At 34.9% G+C, this 17,946-nt stretch overlaps 1 protein-coding gene and 1 long non-coding RNA gene across 2 annotated transcripts; both read right to left on the reverse strand.

Annotated features, from left to right (window-relative positions):
- On the reverse strand, positions 8,749-10,450 carry LOC110262515. The gene is made up of 2 exons (XR_002347140.1): positions 10,176-10,450; positions 8,749-8,933 (listed from the first exon to the last, which is right to left on the reverse strand). It is a non-coding gene; the product is annotated as an uncharacterized LOC110262515 (long non-coding RNA).
- Positions 10,813-17,525, reverse strand: LOC107641101. The gene is made up of 4 exons (XM_016344607.2): positions 17,459-17,525; positions 16,955-17,054; positions 11,683-12,348; positions 10,813-10,898 (listed from the first exon to the last, which is right to left on the reverse strand). Exons 1-4 carry the CDS (start codon positions 17,523-17,525, stop codon positions 10,880-10,882), a joined length of 852 nt encoding a protein of 283 aa, XP_016200093.1. The 3' UTR covers positions 10,813-10,879.

Below are 17,946 nucleotides of genomic sequence, written 5' to 3' on the forward strand. Positions count from 1 at the left end.
AAGGAAGGCATAGATTCAACCCCCCTTCTCTAAGCCTACCACAACCTTCAATTGGTATCAGGAGCTAAGGTCTCAAGAATCAAGCTTAACCGCTTGGAGCAAAGATCCAATGGCGAACAATCTGGGCACAACCACAGTTGCTTACACCCTCACTGAAGGCCGGTCAAACAACCGGCCACCTTTCTTTAACGAAAAGAACTATTCCTACTGGAAAGAAAGGATAAGGATCTTCATCCAATCCATTGACTACAACTTATGGAAGGTCGTTGTGAGTGGTCCCAAGATCCCAACAAAAACAAGTGCTAATGGAGTGGTGACTCCGAAAGAAGAAGCTGAATGGAATGAAGATGACAAGAAGAAGATAGAGCTGAACGCTAAAGCAATCAACCTTCTTCACTGTGCTATCAGCTTTGAAGAGTACCGGAAGGTGTCTAGATGCAAGACAGCCAAAGAAATCTGGGAAAAACTCCAGGTTACACATGAAGACACTAAACAAGTCAAAGAAACGAGGATTGATATGCTGCAAAAAGAGTATGAGATGTTTAGCATGAAGGATGGAGAAAGCATTGATGAAGCATTTGAGAGATTCTCAATCATAATCAATAACCTTGATGCTATGGGTACAAACTATGCAGAACAAACCTTGGTGAGAAAACTCCTTAGAAGCCTCACAAAAGAGTGGGAAAACACTGTCACTGTCCTAACCGAGAGTAACAACATAAGTCCCATAACCTATGATGAGCTGAGAGGAAAACTCCTTGCCTATGAAGCCACACACACAAACACAGACTCAAAGAAAAAGGGAATAACCCTCAAGTCACAAATAGAACCGAAAGAGAGTGAGTCTAGTGATGGTATTTCAGATGACGAGCTTTTATTTTTTGCTAGGAGATTTAGAAGGATGATGAAAAGCAAGAGCAAATACAAGGGTTCAAGTTCAAAGGAGCAAAAGATAGACTTGAGCAAGGTGACGTGTCATCATTGCAAGGAGGCTGGGCACTTCAAATCAAACTGTCCAAAGCTCAAAAAGGAGGACAAAGGCAAGAAGGAAAGGAAGAGAGTACTCATGGCAGCTTGGGAAGATCTTGAGAATGACTCAAATGAAGAAGAAGAATCTGAAGGAGATGACAAAGACTGCTTCATGGCTGGAAACAACAATCTTGATGAGGTAAACTACTATGATTTGACCATTGAGGACTTGCATGTTATTATTGATGATCTCACTTTAAACACATCAAAACTGCTTGATAAATACAATGAGTGCAAATCTGAAAGAGATGTGTTAAGAGCTGAAAATGAATTTTTAAAAGAAAAAGTGAAGGAAACTGAATGTGCTTTAGACCTCATTGAAGAAAACATATTTCTAAAATCTGAACTTGAAAAATTAAAAGGAAAGCACATTGTGGATCCTTCTCATGAGTTAATTGCTGAAAATGAAAAATTAAATGATATGATTAAAAGGCTGAATGGTGACTTAGCAAAATTTGCTCAAGGTTCTAGCAACTTGGACAAATTACTTGCAAGTCAAAGACCATTGTTTGAAAAATCTGGTTTAGGCTACATAGCCAAGGAAGATGTAGTTTCTAACACTTCCTCTATAAAATTTGTGGCCTCTTCATCAAATACCAAATCCATACCAAACAAATCAGGTATCGGATATGTTTCAACATGTGAAGAAAAATCTGATGAAGAATACACAAATGAAGCTGAGCCTTCACCAAGAACTGGTCCGAGTTCAAACCGGCCAGGCTTGGGTTACATTTCGAAAAATGAGGCTGTTTTCAAGAAACCACCTTTTTACAACAAAACCTCATTTTCGAAAGGCAAAAATGTTCAAAAAAATTCTGGTGAAAATGCTTTTGCAAAGAGGAATAACTTTAATAAAAATCAGTTTGTCAAAAGAAATGCATCTCCTCCAAAAACCAGAAAATTTCAAAACTTTAATCATTTCAAGCAATATAACTCACATCAGTTTTAGCAACACACACCAAAAAATCATTGTATTAATTGCAAGAAATTTGGTCACTCATATGCACAATGCTTCATTGAAAAGAGAGTTGTAGGAAACAAAGTTTACAATGTTGTCTGTGATTTCAATGCACTTGGGCAACCAAGATGGATTAACTTCAAAGGATCCAAATTAATTTAGATACCTAAGGCTACTTGAAACTCATCATGCAGATTTGCCTAGCATCCAAGAACAAAAAGGACATGTGATACATGGATAGTGGATGTTCAAGGCACATGACTGGAAGGTCAACCTACTTCATCAAACTAAATAAGTATGATGGAGGTTTTGTGACCTTTGGAGATGATGGTAAAGGTAAAATCATTGTTGTTGGAAAAGTAAGTAATGAGCAATCTACTTTCATTGATGATGTACTTTTGGTATGTGGTTTAAAGCATAATCTTTTGAGTATAAGTCAGCTGTGTGATTTAGGATATTTAGTTGTTTTCAAAAGGCTTGAATGCTGTGTTGTTAATGAAAAGACAAATGAAGTGATGTTTGTTGCCAAGCATTTCAATAATATGTATGGACTTACTCTTGATGAACTAAAGGATCAAAATGTAGCTTGTCTTCACTATAAAGAATCTGAAAAGTGGTTATGGAACAAGAGATTGGGCCATGCAAGTATGTTTCAAATAAACAAACTTGTAAAGAAAGAGTTAGTGAGAGGTCTTCCTTTGATAAAGTTTGACAAAGACATCACTTGTGATGCTTGCCAAATGGGAAAACAAACCAAAAGTTCTTTTAAACCAAAGGAAGACATCTCTACTAAAAGACCACTTGAGTTGCTACACATTGATTTATTTGGTCCAACGAGAACTCAAAGCCTAGGTGGTAAACATTATGGTTTAGTAATTGTGGATGACTACACTAGGTTTGGTTGAGTTTTATTTCTTGCACACAAAAATGAAGCCTTTTCGGCCTTTGAACCTTTTTGCAAGAAAATTCAAAACGAAAAGGATTTGAAAATCTCTTCTATAAGAAGTGATCATGGAACTGAATTTGAAAACAATTTGTTTGAATCCTTTTGTGAGGAATTTGGAATATCTCACAACTTCTCTTGTCCAAGAACACCACAACAAAATGGTGTTGTGGAAAGAAGAAATAGAAGCATACAAGAGATGACAAGAGCTATGCTTTGTGAGAGTAATGTTCCAAAATTCCTTTGGGCTAAAGCGGTTAACACAGCTTTCCACATCTTGAATAGAACAATCATAAGGAAATTTTTGAAGAAAACCCCTTATGAACTTTGGAAAAGCTACCCACCAAACTTAGATTACTTGCACATCTTTGGATGCAAATGTTTTGTTTTAAATAACAAAGAAAATTTGGGGAAATTTGATCCAAAGGCTTATGAGTGTTTGTTTGTAGGATATTCCACAACTAGTAAAGCATATAGGGTTTATCATCAAGATGCTAGAATTATTGAAGAATCCATGCATGTTACATTTTGTGATACTAACTTGGTACAAAGTATTTTGGAAGATTGTGATGCAGGAAATCAAGCTCAAAAGGAAGTTGAAACTGCTCAAAATCAAAGAAAAGAAAATTCTGGACAAGCTGAACCAGAAACTGCAAATGCTGAAAATTCAAGAGACAATTCCATTTTGTCTCATGAATCTGAAGGAAACTCTGCAGCCAGCAGCGCCCAAAATCCCTTGGTGAATGAATCTGCCTCCAAGTCCACCAGACCTCGTGAATGGAGATTCTTGAAGAATTATCCTGAGGAATTTGTCATTGGGGACGTCTCTCATGGAGTGCAAACAAGGTCTTCCACTAGAAAGGCAAATGAAGGACCAAACATTGCCCTTCTTTCACAAATAGAGCCTCAAAACGTCAAGAAAGCACTTAGTGATCCTTCTTGGGTTAAAGCTATGGAGGATGAGCTTCTTGAGTTTGAAAAGAACCAAGTATGGACTTTGGTTCCAAGGCCAAGTGGAAAGAAAGTGACCGGTACCAAGTGGATTTTTCGGAACAAGTTGGGAGAAGATGGTAGCATTGCTAGAAACAAGGCAAGGCTAGTGGCACAAGGATATGACCAAGAAGAAGGAATAGACTTTGATGAATCCTTTGCCCCTGTTGCCCGAATGGAAGCCATAAGACTTCTCTTAGCTTATGCTGCATTTTGTGGTTTTAAATTATATCAAATGGATGTGAAATGTGCATTTTTAAATGGTGTGATAGATAGAGAAGTATATGTGGAGTAGCCTCCTGGTTTTGAAAATAAAGAGCATTCTAATCATATTTTTAAATTGTCTAAAGCTCTCTATGGTTTAAGACAAGCTCCTAGAGCTTGGTATGAGAGACTTAGCTCTTTTCTTTTGAAAAATGGTTTTCAAAGAAGCACCACCAATACAACTCTATTTATCAAGAATTCTAATGATTCTTTTATTCTAGTCCAAATATATGTTGATAACATTATTTTTGGATCAGCAAATGAATCCCTTTGTTCTGAATTTGGAAAACTCATGACAAGTGAATTTGACATGAGTATGATGGGTGAACTTAATTTCTTCCTTGGGCTGCAAATTAAACAAACTGAAAAAGGTATTTTCATTCATCAAGAGAAGTATGCCAAGGAATTAGTTAAGAAATTTGGTATGAAAAATGCCAAACCCATGGGAACTCCCATGCATCCTAATTCTAAATTAGATAAGGGAGAAAATGAGAAAGATGTTGATGAGACTAGGTATAGAGGAATGATTGGTTCTCTTATGTACTTAACTTCCTCTAGACCCGATATTGTGCAAAGTGTTAGATTGTGTTCTAGGTTCCAATCTAAACCAAAAGAGTCACATCTTTCTGCAGTTAAAAGGATCATTAGATATGTTCATGGCACATCCAATTTTGGTCTTTGGTATCCTAAGATTGATGATTTTTCCGCAGTTGGTTATTGTGATGTAGATTTTGCTGGTGATAGAGTTGATAGAAGGAGCACTTCTGGTTTATGTTGCTTCCTTGGGAAGTCCTTAAATGTATGGTCAAGTAAGAAGCAACTAACAGTGGCCCTTTCCGCTGCAGAGGCTGAATATATAGCTGCTTCTTCTTGTTGTTCTCAACTTTTATGGTTAAAAACGCAGCTTGCTGATTACAAATTAAATGCTGAAAATATTCTCCTGATGTGTGATAATATGAGTGCCATTAATATTTCTAAAAATTCAGTTTTGCACTCTAGGACTAAGCATATTGAAGTGAAATTTCACTCAATAAGAGAACATGTCCAAAAAGGGGATATTAGTATTCAATTTGTTAAATCAGAGGAGCAATTAGCAGATATTTTTATAAAACCATTAGCTGAGGATAGATTCTGCATGCTTAGGACTTGTCTAGGAATTTTGAGTTATGATTCTTTATTTGAAAAATGCTGATGTATTTGCTGGAGCTTTTTTTGTCTCATAAACAGGCATGAGACAATTCTGGGCAAGTGATGAATGCTTCCATCAAGTCAGCGTGTTCTGGGCTTGTTTCAGATGAACCTCAATCTGGGCCAACCTCAATATTCAGATCAAGAGTGGTCCAAATGTGTTTCATTAATTTCATATCACTTCAAGGCCCTAACATGAATGTTACAATCTTGTTTGTTATTTTTGATGACTTGTGTGCTTCATAAAAGGTTTTCACTAAATGTTTTGTGGCCCAAAAGGTTTTCAATTGGATTTAATTTTGGCCCAAAAAGTGTTTCAAGTTAATTTTGTTGTTTTTCAAAATTTTAAAATTAACTTCCTTTTTTTAAATTTAATTCAAATAAAATCTTTTTTTGTATGAGGTCATGTCTTTTCAAGTCTTTTCAAATGGTGATGCAGTTGCATGGTTTTGGAAATCTGCTTTTGGGTACGGTTACCAACACTCCATCTCTTCCCTCCATAACTCCTTCTTTATTCCATCGATTTTCACCACTACCCACATTACTCTCATTCATCTTAAATCACAAACCACCAAATGAGGAAGAAAACCATAGCACACAAGCCTCCTCAAGAAAAGGTGTACAAACTTCCTTCCAAACCTTCCACTCGCTCCCAAGACCGAACCTTCACACCTTCACCTTCTCCTCCTACCTCTCCTCCTCGCTCTGTTCCCATGGCGCGAACCAAAACCACTCCAAGGTACCCCGCTCCTGCCAAGCTGACGCCACCACCTAAGATGACGCCCTCCAAACCAAGCTCTTCGAAACCTGGCTCATCCAAAGGGAAGCGACCTGCTGTTGCAGAACCTGTTCCTGAGACAGCAAAACCTAAGTCAAGGTCTGTCCCTGTTCGATCACAAAGAGGTAACCCTCATCGCCCTCTCACATCTGTTAGAGAACCAGACATTGATCCTTTTGCTCACAAATCACACTACATGACATCTCACTCAGACTTCAACCCCTATCATTTCAAATCTGCCATGAACCATGACTTTTATGAGGGAGTCATTCAGTATCGTACTCTATGTCCATCTTTTCTGGCTGATTTACCTGATTTGAAAAAGAAAAGTTTTCCTTTTGTTGAAAATTTGGAATTTTTAGACTGGAATCACCTTTTCAAAATCAAAAAACCTGTATATCCTCAGTTGGTCAAAGAATTTTATGCAAACATGACTTACCATGAAGGAAGTGTGCACTCATATGTTAAGGGTAGAGACATTATCTTGAATAATGAAACTATCAGTGACTCCTTGAAGTACACTGATGTTGGGCCGTGTGCTTATACCTCTGTGAAATGGGATGATGGGGTTGCTATTTCTTACCATGATGCTTTGGCTCATATTTGTGAACATGTTTCCCTAATTGATGGCATCACACCCACTCACAAAGCCCTAGGATATGAACGTGCTCAGTTGCACCGAATTGTTAATCACATCTTGATTCCTCAAAGTGGTTCATATCAAAGGGTCTCTTACACTGACACACTTGTTTTGTATGCCCTAATCACTAAAACAGAAATCTCTTTTGCCTACTTGATGGCTAGATACATGTTTGATTCTGAAGTATAAAAGATAAAGCACTACCTTATGGCATGTTTTTAACTTGCATATTTGAAAATTTTGGTGTTGACCTGTCAAATGAGGATTATGAAAACAGACATTCATACCTAAAAGGGGGTGGTTCAGTGAAACAGCAAAAGGGACCAACTCGATCTGAGAGAGTGGTTTTAGATGATGATGATGAAGAGTTCATTCCAGATGACTCTCCTCCTCCTTCCACCGAAGGTACTTCCATCTCCACTGGGAAGAAATCTGTTTTGCTAAATGTGGTAAAGGATGTTGCTCAAGAATTTGTTTCCCAATCAAATCACTTGATTGAAATGAGCGAGGAACAAAGGAAATTAGCTAGAAAACATGAGAACTTTCTGAAGAAATCAAGGGATAGGGTGGCTGTACTCATGACCTTCATTGATAACCTTCACAATGATAAAGACATTGCCACTGATGTTGAAGAGGAAGCTGCTTCAGAGGGGAATGGTTCTGATGCCTAGGATTTGTCTCATAAAAACTGCGGCTGCTACTCATTTTTTGTCTCATAAACTCTGTTTTATTTTGCTACTGTTTGCTCTACTTTTGTTGTCTTGGATGACTGTAATAACTTTGAACACTAATGCACTTATGGGAGTTTAGTTAGTATTTTGGACTGTGCACTAACCTTTCGTGCAGGATTTATAGTGATGTTTTTGTTGTTCTTGCTTATTATCCACCCTTGATGACAAAAGGGGGAGTAATAGCAAGCATGCATGCTGGCATGCTATTCTGACTAAAGCTGCCTTTGATTACTGTTTTTTGTGGACTTTGTTTGACTGCAGCAGATTTTAAAAGCTTGATTTGCAAATGTTTGCAAATATTGTGAATTGTTGTGAATGAGGTTGGAAACTTGCTTTATATGTTGCTATCTTGACCCTGACCCTGTTGAGTTAAAGCTCTATTTTGGCCATTAAAACTATCACTGTTTGCTATATTTTTGGTTGGTACATAGCATCTGTTTGGTTCCATATAAGCATATGTAAACAGGAAAGAAGAGAAGAGCATAAATCCAGGGGGAGCAATTTTTGAAAAGGAAAGGGGGAGCAACATAAAAGCAAATGACAAAAATCAAAGGGAGTTTCTAAACCTTACTCAAACTCATTTCTTTTGCTTATTGCTTAAATCATGTTTGTCATCAAGGGGGAGATTGTTGAGTTAAGAAATTAACTAAATTAATTAGTGATGACAAATATTATTTTTGGCAAAATAAATAATTAGAATTGTTTAATTAATAAGTATATGTTGCCACTACAAGAAAATAAGCTTTTTGCCACGCTTTTAAAACGTGCCGAAAAGGGCAAAAAAACGTACCGATAGCTTTTCGCCACACTTTTTGAGCTATCGGCACGCTTTTAAAAGGGTCACATCTGCGAGCGTGCCGATAGCTCTATCGCCACGCGTTTTTTGATCTACTGGCACGCTTTGTTTTTTGCCACGCTTTGATTTATTGGCACGCTTAAAAGCGTGGCGGTATGTATAACACTGTAGCCACACTTTTAAAGCGTGCCTAAAAGTAAACATACATCCACGTTTTTAAAACGTGCCTAAAAGTAGACATACAGGCACGCTTTTAAAACGTGCCAAAAAATAGATATACAGCCACGCTTTTAAAGCGTGCCAAAATATGAAAACTTATCGTTACACTTTTAAAGCGTGGCCTAATCCTATTCAAATAAAAAAAAAGAAAAAATAGAAAATAGAATAAAAATACTAAAAAATTAATCTTCCATTGATTTATATGAATTATGTACATAATAAGATATGAATGAAACAATTAAGAAAAAATAAATTCAACTTCTAAAATAAACATTTAAAAGAATTAACAACTTTATACTAAAAAAAAAATCTAATCTAACTCCTAAACAACATCCAGCCTTTTCAGCAATCTTTGACGCTGACACCAGGGCTAAGGAACTTCGCACTTGGCAAGAATCTGAAGAGAGAAAAGTAAGAATGTGAACTGAATTGAAAGCCAAAGTAACCAGTGACTTAATGCATGTTGATCAGCACTTCAACATATAGATAAATGCATAAATCAATTGAAGTTATATATACTTACAGCAACAACAAAATCTTTAGCGGCAACAGCAAGAATATCAGCACAAAAACACAACACCAGGGCACAAGCTCTCTACTTGGGATTTTATGGTATCTATGACTTCAAAACCTCTAATAGAATTAGCATTAGGACCTGCTGTCATTTCTCCAGTAAAAGTTGATGTATCATCTAATAGCACTGATGCATCACATCCCCAAAACAAGAAATTATTAACAAAGAACTAAAATTAATTATTTCCTAAAACTAAGATTGAAATATTGTACGTATGGAATTCATTTATTTGCTACCTAAGAAATATAAGCTTCACTGTCAAGTTCTTCTTAAGTAAATTTAACATGGTTTTAAACTAGACTTGGTTTTAGCTTGTTATTAAGCAATTGAATCAAATGTTTGTTACTGAAAATTAAAAGTCCTCTGCCTTTTGTCAGTTTATTATTTGATTACATAATAAGCTACTAATAACAGACATTTCAGTTTACTGTCTTGAGAAGCTCCAAATGCTGTGCCATTTGTCATTGTTTAACCGAATCAAGAAAACACAAAACCCAAACTAGTTTAGAGAAATCAATGTATCTAACTGCAAACAAATAGAAGGAATAAGTAATAAACTAAACTAGTATTAGAGAAATCAATCATGCAAGACATGAAAATTAACACCTACCATCATGTTTCTAAAGGACAATTTAGAAAGCGACTTTCACCTCGAAGTTGGCGTCTCTGGACTTGGCGGCCTTCTTTTCTCGGCAGCAATGGCAAGAGTTGATCAGCACTTTAATATATAGATAAATGCATAAATCGAACGACATAAGATGCACAACACAAAGTAATAGCAAAAGCAAATCTTATTCTATATTAATCAATACTTCAGCAGAAGAACAAAAGTACAATCTTAATTACACGTAGCAGATTCACAAGAATCAATATATTTAAGAGGAAATCACAGGAATGTTCAGCAATCTTTATGGAATATCCAATGTGCAGGTGGGAAAAAAATATATCAATACATTTAAGAGTTTTCCCCTTGAATAACAATAAGATCAAGTAGAAAGGGTTCTGGTAATAACAATAAGATCAAGTAACTACAAGATACCATGAACGTCATTAATTGTGACATACCTTGAATACCATATCAAAGTGTTGCTGCTGCCCAACATCTGTGACATATATAATCCATTCAGCCTTCTCTTCATTCGGCTACTGATTTAGTACACTTTAGAAAAACAGCAAGCAGTAACAAATTTAGAAAAATCATATAAAATCCATCTTTGGTTGGATTCTCCTAAATTTTGGTGTGGTTGAACTAGACTTACACATCTTTTACCCAGTTCAAATCCCAGAGCATTTTCACTTCTCTAGAAAAAGTTATGCCTCTCGAAATATGGTTTTGTTTTAAGAAAAGGGAGCTGTCACAGCAGTCAACCAGCTCAAGGTTTTCAAAACTGAAATAACTTGTACTCTATATATATTTCCAAACTAATATTAATATTGAAGATAAAACAATGCAGAACTTGAAGCTTAACACATCGCATATTTCCAAACTATTTCCCAATGAAAGTAACTAATAATAATAAACATCTATATTCACCGAAAGTATTAAACATTTGATTAAAAACATTAACCTTGCACTTTTATCACAAATCAGTAACATTTGAACCCAATTGAACATTGAGAAAAAAAAATTAACTGAAATTCCAAAATTCAAAATAAAAAAAGGATAACAAGAGGAATAATGAATTACCTTGAGATAAGCATATAGGTTAGGGCAAGCAATGCAGGCAATGGGAGAAATGACGCTGCCATTGCAGAGCTTGAGGACCTCTTCAGCTACGGTCACCCTTTCTGCAAATAACAAGGCAAAAACAATGAAATTCAAATTCCTCAACCAGAAAACATCAGAGAGGTTGAAAAGAGAGAACAAAATCCCCTCATATCTTATAAAAGAGGACACTAGGCTCAACACCAGAACAAGATGGAATAAGGTGTTCATCGATAATAGTCATCATATGGTGCGGATATGAAATAACTCAGATTCAACTTTGTTCATATACTTTTTAGTCATATATGTAGCCACTATCAATACCTGAAGTTCAAAGAGAAACTACTTTTTATCCCTGCCATCAAGTGTGTGCGCTACACAAATCAGTTGCAAGTTGTAACACTCTTTTTAATAAAATTCTATGTTTAAATTTTAACAGAATTTGCACTTTATGTTTAATTTGCTACACTATATGTTTAATTTGCAGAACAATATAACATATTTTGGAGTTACCATTGGCAGGGTTGCTAACAGAATTGGAGGAGCTCAGTTTACATTAAATGGAATACACTACAAATTGATTGCTAATGAAGGAAACTGCATCTATCAAACAGTTCTAAGTTCTACTGCAACCAGTTCACTTGTATTGACCATACTTTAAGTTCTACTGCAACCAGTTCAAATAGTTATGGCAATCCACTATTGTCATTCAGGCTATTGAAACAAAGTTACTCTGATACCATAAAACAAAATACAATTTCAAACACAAAGCAGTTAAAAACGTTAAGAAGGTAATAAACCTGAAATTCTCAGCGGTCCAAAATAGAGGAACAGAGAAACAGAAAATCAGAGGGAAGAAAGACGTACAATGAGGGTTTGCGAGAAAGAGCGCACGCTGCGCTGAGGGAGTAGGAGGGCCAACGAGGGTTAGATAGAGTGAAGCAGAGGATGCTCCACGAAATAGCGAGGGTGAAGCAGAAGATGCTCCGCCAAACGGTGTCGTCGCAGCAGAGGGTTTTGCCCCAAACGGCGTCGTGGCAGATGAAGTTCCACCAAAAGACGGTGTGGAGAACAAGGAGGAGCCTGAACTCGCGGCACCGAAAATGGAAGAACCCGAACTCGAAGCTGCCGCAGTGGAAGCCAAAGAAGCAGATCCGAACAAAGACGGAGCTGGAGCAGGAGCCAAGCAGATGCGGTCGCGGACCCAAAACCAAAGGAAAATGACGGCGCACAGGCTGCGGAGGAGGAAGGTAGTAGTGGCGCGCTGCTTCCTCCTGCGGTGGAGGATGAAGAAGCGAATAAAAAAGAGAATGGACGAGAAGAAGCAGCGGAGCTAGGGTTTGCGATGGCAGTAGTGGATGAGAAGAGGGAAGAGGGTTGCGTTCATGGGTACCAGGGTTAGATGAAGGCGATGAACGGTCTCGGACGATGAAGACATGAGGAAAGGCATGGCTGCGAAGAACGATGAACAATGAAGATGGAGGCGCGGGCAACTTAGGGTTTTTTTTGGTGGCTGGGTCTAAAACTAGTGTTCTGTTGTTTGAGGGTTAATTAAAATTGAAAACTAAGGGAAAAAAGGTTAAGTGTTGAAAAAAATTGGGTGGGAGGGAAACTAAATTTGGGGGGAGGGAATTCTATGGGTACATTTTTTTGGGGGTGCCAAAATAAATAGAATATGGGCATGCTTTTCAAGCGTGCCGGTTTCTCTTTATGGGCACGCTTTTCAAGCGTGCCAAAAAAAAAGGTGGCCAAATTTTTAATAAGCGGCCACCCTCGTAAAAGCGTGCCAATTTCCCTCTATCGCCACGCTTTTCAAACGTGGCAATAAAAAAGCGTGGCCAAATTTCAAGTAAGTGGGCACCCTCGTAAAAGCGTGCCGATTTCTCTCTATGGCCACGCTTTTCAAGCGTGACAAAAAAAAGCGTGGCCAAATCACAAATAAGTGGCCACCCTCGCAAAAGCGTGCCCATAGACCACTTTTGGGCACGCTTTTAAAGCGTGGCAAGAAAAAAGGGTGCCGACAGGCCTTTTTTCTTGTAGTGTGCTAATTATTTATTATATGTTGCAGGCCAAAACTTAGTTCAGCAGCCCAAATTGATATGAAAATAATATAGCAAGGCTGGTGGCTAAATAAATAAATGAAGCCCATGAGGAAACAAGGCTGAAAAAATCAGAACGGGCAAAAAGAATGGATACCCGATCCAAGCCCGAATTGATTTCAATTCCCTCCATCTTGCTCCAACCAAAGCAACGTTCCTCTCCTCTCTAATCAAGTCACATCAAGACTTCAGAAAAGTAAGAAAGAGAAAGAGAGAAAAAGCTTCCTCCATAAGCTAGTAACCAAAGAAGCAAGAGAGAGAGAGTTGAAGCTTGAAGCACAGAAGCTAAAACAAAAAATCCAAACCAAATCAAGCTTAAGAAAGGTAATCCATCTCATCTTGCATGCATCAGATCTTCATCCCTTCTTCCCAACTCTCTGCTCTATCCGAAAATGGCATTCAAGGGAAAGTTGATCTCTGTTCTTCACTGCTACAAATCCACGGTCACAAGAGATTCTTGGGAACCAAGTTGCATCTCTATGGTTCAGATTTGGTTGACCATTGGAAGAAAATTTCGGTTACCCCTATATGGCTTTCGGTCAAGTTGGAGAAGTTAGAAGCAAAGTTTCCATTGTGAGGTTTAATGAAAAAAGTGAGACAGTGGGTTGGTGAAGCTCAAGGCTCAAGGTGTTGACCTTGGAAGAAGAACTCAGCCACATGCAAGGAGATAAAAGAAGCTTGCTGTTTATTCAGAAAAAAAAGGGAGAAAACCAGTGAATAGAGATTTTGTTCTGTGAAGAGCTCTTTGAAGAAGTTCAACTAACTGGACAGTGTAACCTAATCAAAGGTGCATTCCGCCAGTATGAAGAACTGAATCAGAGGCTTGCTAATCTGGTTTTTAGCATAGCACAGAGGCTGTTGATGAAGTCAATCTCCTTCATGTTTTACAGATTGTAACTTACTTTTCAATGTATATCTTTCTGTAATTTCTTGAGTGAAAAGGCATATTGAGAGAGCTCAAGTAAAAGCCATGAGTGGAAAAAGGCTGAGTGATACACTTGAGAGAAAAGCCTAGAGTTATTTTCAGATTTCTTTAGGTATGTTTATGTCTTGTATCTTGTACCTGTAAGGTATCCCTTTCTTAGTTGGGTTAGCACTAAGAGGAATAGTTAGGTATTAGCATAGCCAATGTCAAGTTAGGTTAGAACTTGAGTGTGAAAGAATTGGGTCAATCCTGTGTTATTGGTGTATGTAATACTGTTAACTATAGTGAAATTCTTCTATAGTTGTGGAGGAGACTGGATGTAGGTTGTATAGCACAAGGCAACTGAACCAGGATACATGCTGGTGTTAGCTTTTCTCTTCTCTGCTGTGTTCTGTTTTCTGATATTCATGAGACAAAAATAAAATGTCTCATAAATTTCTGCTGCTGAGTTCAAACAGAATCAGAATTGCAAATTTGTTTAAAAGGGTAATAACAGAAACTAAAAGGAAGACATAGATTCAACCCCCTTCTCTAAGCCTACCACAACCTTCAATGTGTACATAGTATTTTTTGTGGGTCGTGCTGTCTAGGGTTGTGATGTGCTGTTAAACTATTCTCATTTATGTTTTCATTTAATAATCATATGTAATAAATTAATTAGTTACCGGGGTTATAATTTAATTGTTTTATTGTCATATTTTTATTAGAATAAATTTATTTTCTAACAGCAAAATATTGTGAATATTGAAATTCACATATCTGTATGTTACAAAGGAGATGCATTTTTACTTTTATGTTTTTTCATTTTTATGTTCAATGCGGTGGATTGTTTAATTTTTTTTAAAATTAACAATTATTTGCTCAGATACTACTAAGTTATTATTATTTTAATTGATAGTTTTTCATTGTACGTTGTATATATTCCGATTACTTATGTATACTTTTTCAACAGTTTTAATTTATATATGAATTTATGTAATAGAATTATTTTTATTTTGGTAAGCTATAATTGAATAATTGTTACTTATAATTTATTTTTTTATAATATTTTTTTTTTATGAATTATATATAATAAGGATTATTTTAAACTATTCTCTCGTATGAGATGGAGACTCTTGGATAAGCCATTAAAAAATCATTTGCGTTTAATTCAATAATAACATAGTATAGACAGTATGATTATTGGTATAATTTATGTAGTATATTATTCTTGAATTGTAAATTCTTTGGTGAATAATAGATACAGCATCCACATAAGGGTGATAGACCACACTGATGCTGCCTCTTTTGTTTTGTTCGATGGAAAAGCTGCAAAGTTTTTTTGTAATTTTATTTTTTTTTACGGTTCACATGTTATAAATTTATTAGCTTAGTAATTGAAAATAAATAATATTTATATAATTGTTAAATATTTGAAAAAAAAGGACTATTATGGACTCTCTAAAAGTGCTGTTACTACACAATACACTATGTTTTATGTAAGTTTCATATGTTTTATGTAAGTTTTATTTTCTTTTATCTGATAGATTAAAATTTGTTAATTTAGATACTAGTTTTTATTATTCACTTAATCTAATTATCCAAAAAAATTATTTTATTATTTATAAAATAAATTTAAAAATTACATGTCACGGAGAATTTAAAAATTATGTTTTTAACTTTTTAAGTAAAAAATGATATCTCATAAATTAATCAATAAATAATCAGTATTGTAAGTTAATGAATATTTAAAATTTAACTTTAAGATAAGTATTAAAATTTGAAATTTTGTATTCGTAGCTTATTGTTGCGGGAGAAGTACATTGTAGATAAGTGACTTAACAACGATAATATATTCCACTCCAATCACACAATCCAAAGTTGTAAGGTTAAGACGAAGAAAAATTTTAATAAGGAAACGAAAAAGATTTAATGGTAATGAGTCTGCTTTTTTTTGTACTTCTGGTAAGTGTTCTTGTGAAATTTTTTTAATTTCTATTTTTTTAATGAGAAATACAGTTTAAACTATCATTATTGTTGAGAATATTAGCGAAGTAGTTTATACTATACATAATTTTTTAAATATTTTAGTTTAGTGATTGAAAAACTGTAAATAACTATTCATCTTTATAATTTTTTTTAAATTCATATTTAATAAGTTATGAATTACATAAAAACTATGTAATCTTCAAATCTTCATGTACTATTTAGGTTAATTAATTATTTAATATTATTTAAGATATACTCGATCATAATTTAAAATAATATACTATTTAATCTAAATTAATACATAAAATTCTATACTAATTGGGAAAATATAAAATTTGATGCTTTTGTGTAGATCTATTAACTCGATTTAAATAAATTAAAATTTTAAAATTATATTTAAATTTAGAGTTTTATTTATTATTTAAATTGAATTGTATTTATTTTTAAGTCATGACGGGGTATATTTTAAATAATATGATATAAATACTCATTGATTTAGTTTAATAATTTAAAAAATAATTCAATAAAACTAAGTCAATACAAAAAAATTTTTAACTACGAAAGTATACTACTAAAATTGTATAAAATCAAATACGAGATTAGTTAATTGAATAATTATTATTTGTGTTTCATTTATTTTTCTTGACTTAACGGTGTCGAAGAACAACAATAATACAAATTTTGACGTACATAAAAATGTGCATCATATTATTACAAGTCAAAGAACAGTGTGTCGAAAAACTGGTACCTCATCTAATATTCTCAGTTTACAATTCAGTGAGGATAAAGGTGACTTTTTTTCTCTGTAATTGACTCATATTTATCTAAATTTAATTTATATCAGTTTAATGACGAAAATTTTCTATATATTTCTCATTACTCATTCATAGGGAAGCAACTATCTATGTATGGTGTACACTGTGCCTCGCATAGAATTGGACAGAAAAATACTCCTCCTAATTATGTAAGACCTTCTACATCAGAGATAAATCTTTAACTCTACAGACAGATCCCTCATTGACAAGAACTCCACTGTCCGTGTTAACAAATAGTACGTATAATTAATGATTGCCAAATGATTCATACACCAATATTTAACAAAAAGTATACTTCATCGGAAATTATTTATATAACATAAATTTATTACAATTCTAGCATACTCCAGTGTACAAGGACCCACCAATAATCTAACTGAAGTCGTTCCGCAAAATTAGCTTCCATCACACTGTTGTTCCCACAGATTGTGCCTAACAGAAAGGTAATTTAGAAAAGATGATCATCATTATTATATTCTTTTCTTTCCTATAGTGTCTAACGTTTAATTGAATAAAATTGAACTTTTTGTAAAGAAGTTTTACTATAATTGGGGTGCAAAAAGGACAATCTTTCTCTGTTGTTGCTTCGGTGGCTATTATTTTGGCACAACTTTATGAAGATGTAAATTTATCGACTGTTAAGACGCACCCACCAAGCGGTGACACACAAAGTGTTCCGGTGATGTTACTGAGGAATATTGACCAATAATCTAGTGGTCTTTGTAATTGTACAAGGCTACAAGTTAGGAAGCTTGGAAATCATGTCATAGAATGTGAAGTCTTAACGGGTAACAATGTTGGTCATATTGCTTTGATTCCAAGAATGAATATGGTACCAACAAATGAAACCGTCCCAGTTAGATTCCAACGAAGACAGTTTTCCATAATAGTATCATTTGCCATGACAATTAATAAGTCTCAGAGACAAACTTTATCTCATGTTGGATTGTACTTGCCCAAACCAATTTTTACACACATAGCCAACTATATGTGGCACTTTCAAAAGTTAAGAGTAAGAGATGTTTAAAAGTTTTACTTATGAATCACGTAGGAATGTCTGCAAATTCAACCATCAATGTTGTTTATAAAGAAGTCTTTGAAAAAATAGTATTCTAATGTAAATATTTTAATTTTATTTTAAATTCTGTATCAGTGTATAATTATTTTACCTTAAAAAATATAAAATAATTATTACTCACTTTTTTTAAGTTAAACTTTGTTTTTAATAATAATTTTATAAATTTCTTAAAATAATAATTATTTTGTACTTTTATTTTAAATATCGAAGAATATAATTTTTTTTACTTTTATAAATTTTTCCGTG

Source organism: Arachis ipaensis, chromosome B05, assembly GCF_000816755.2.
Source record: "Arachis ipaensis cultivar K30076 chromosome B05, Araip1.1, whole genome shotgun sequence".
NCBI classification, from domain to species: Eukaryota; Viridiplantae; Streptophyta; class Magnoliopsida; order Fabales; family Fabaceae; genus Arachis; species Arachis ipaensis.

Excerpts from the sequence above, each read along its gene's own strand:
- LOC107641101 (XM_016344607.2), bottom strand. The coding sequence starts at position 17,525 with ATGGCAAATGATACTATTATGGAAAACTGTCTTCGTTGGAATCTAACT. Across the intron at positions 17,055-17,458 it reads TGGGACGGTTTCATTTGTTG|GCACAATCTGTGGGAACAAC; the intron begins GTACCATATTCA and ends CCTTTCTGTTAG. Across the intron at positions 12,349-16,954 it reads CACTGGAGTATGCTAGAATT|AACACTAGTTTTAGACCCAG; the intron begins GTAATAAATTTA and ends CTCAAACAACAG.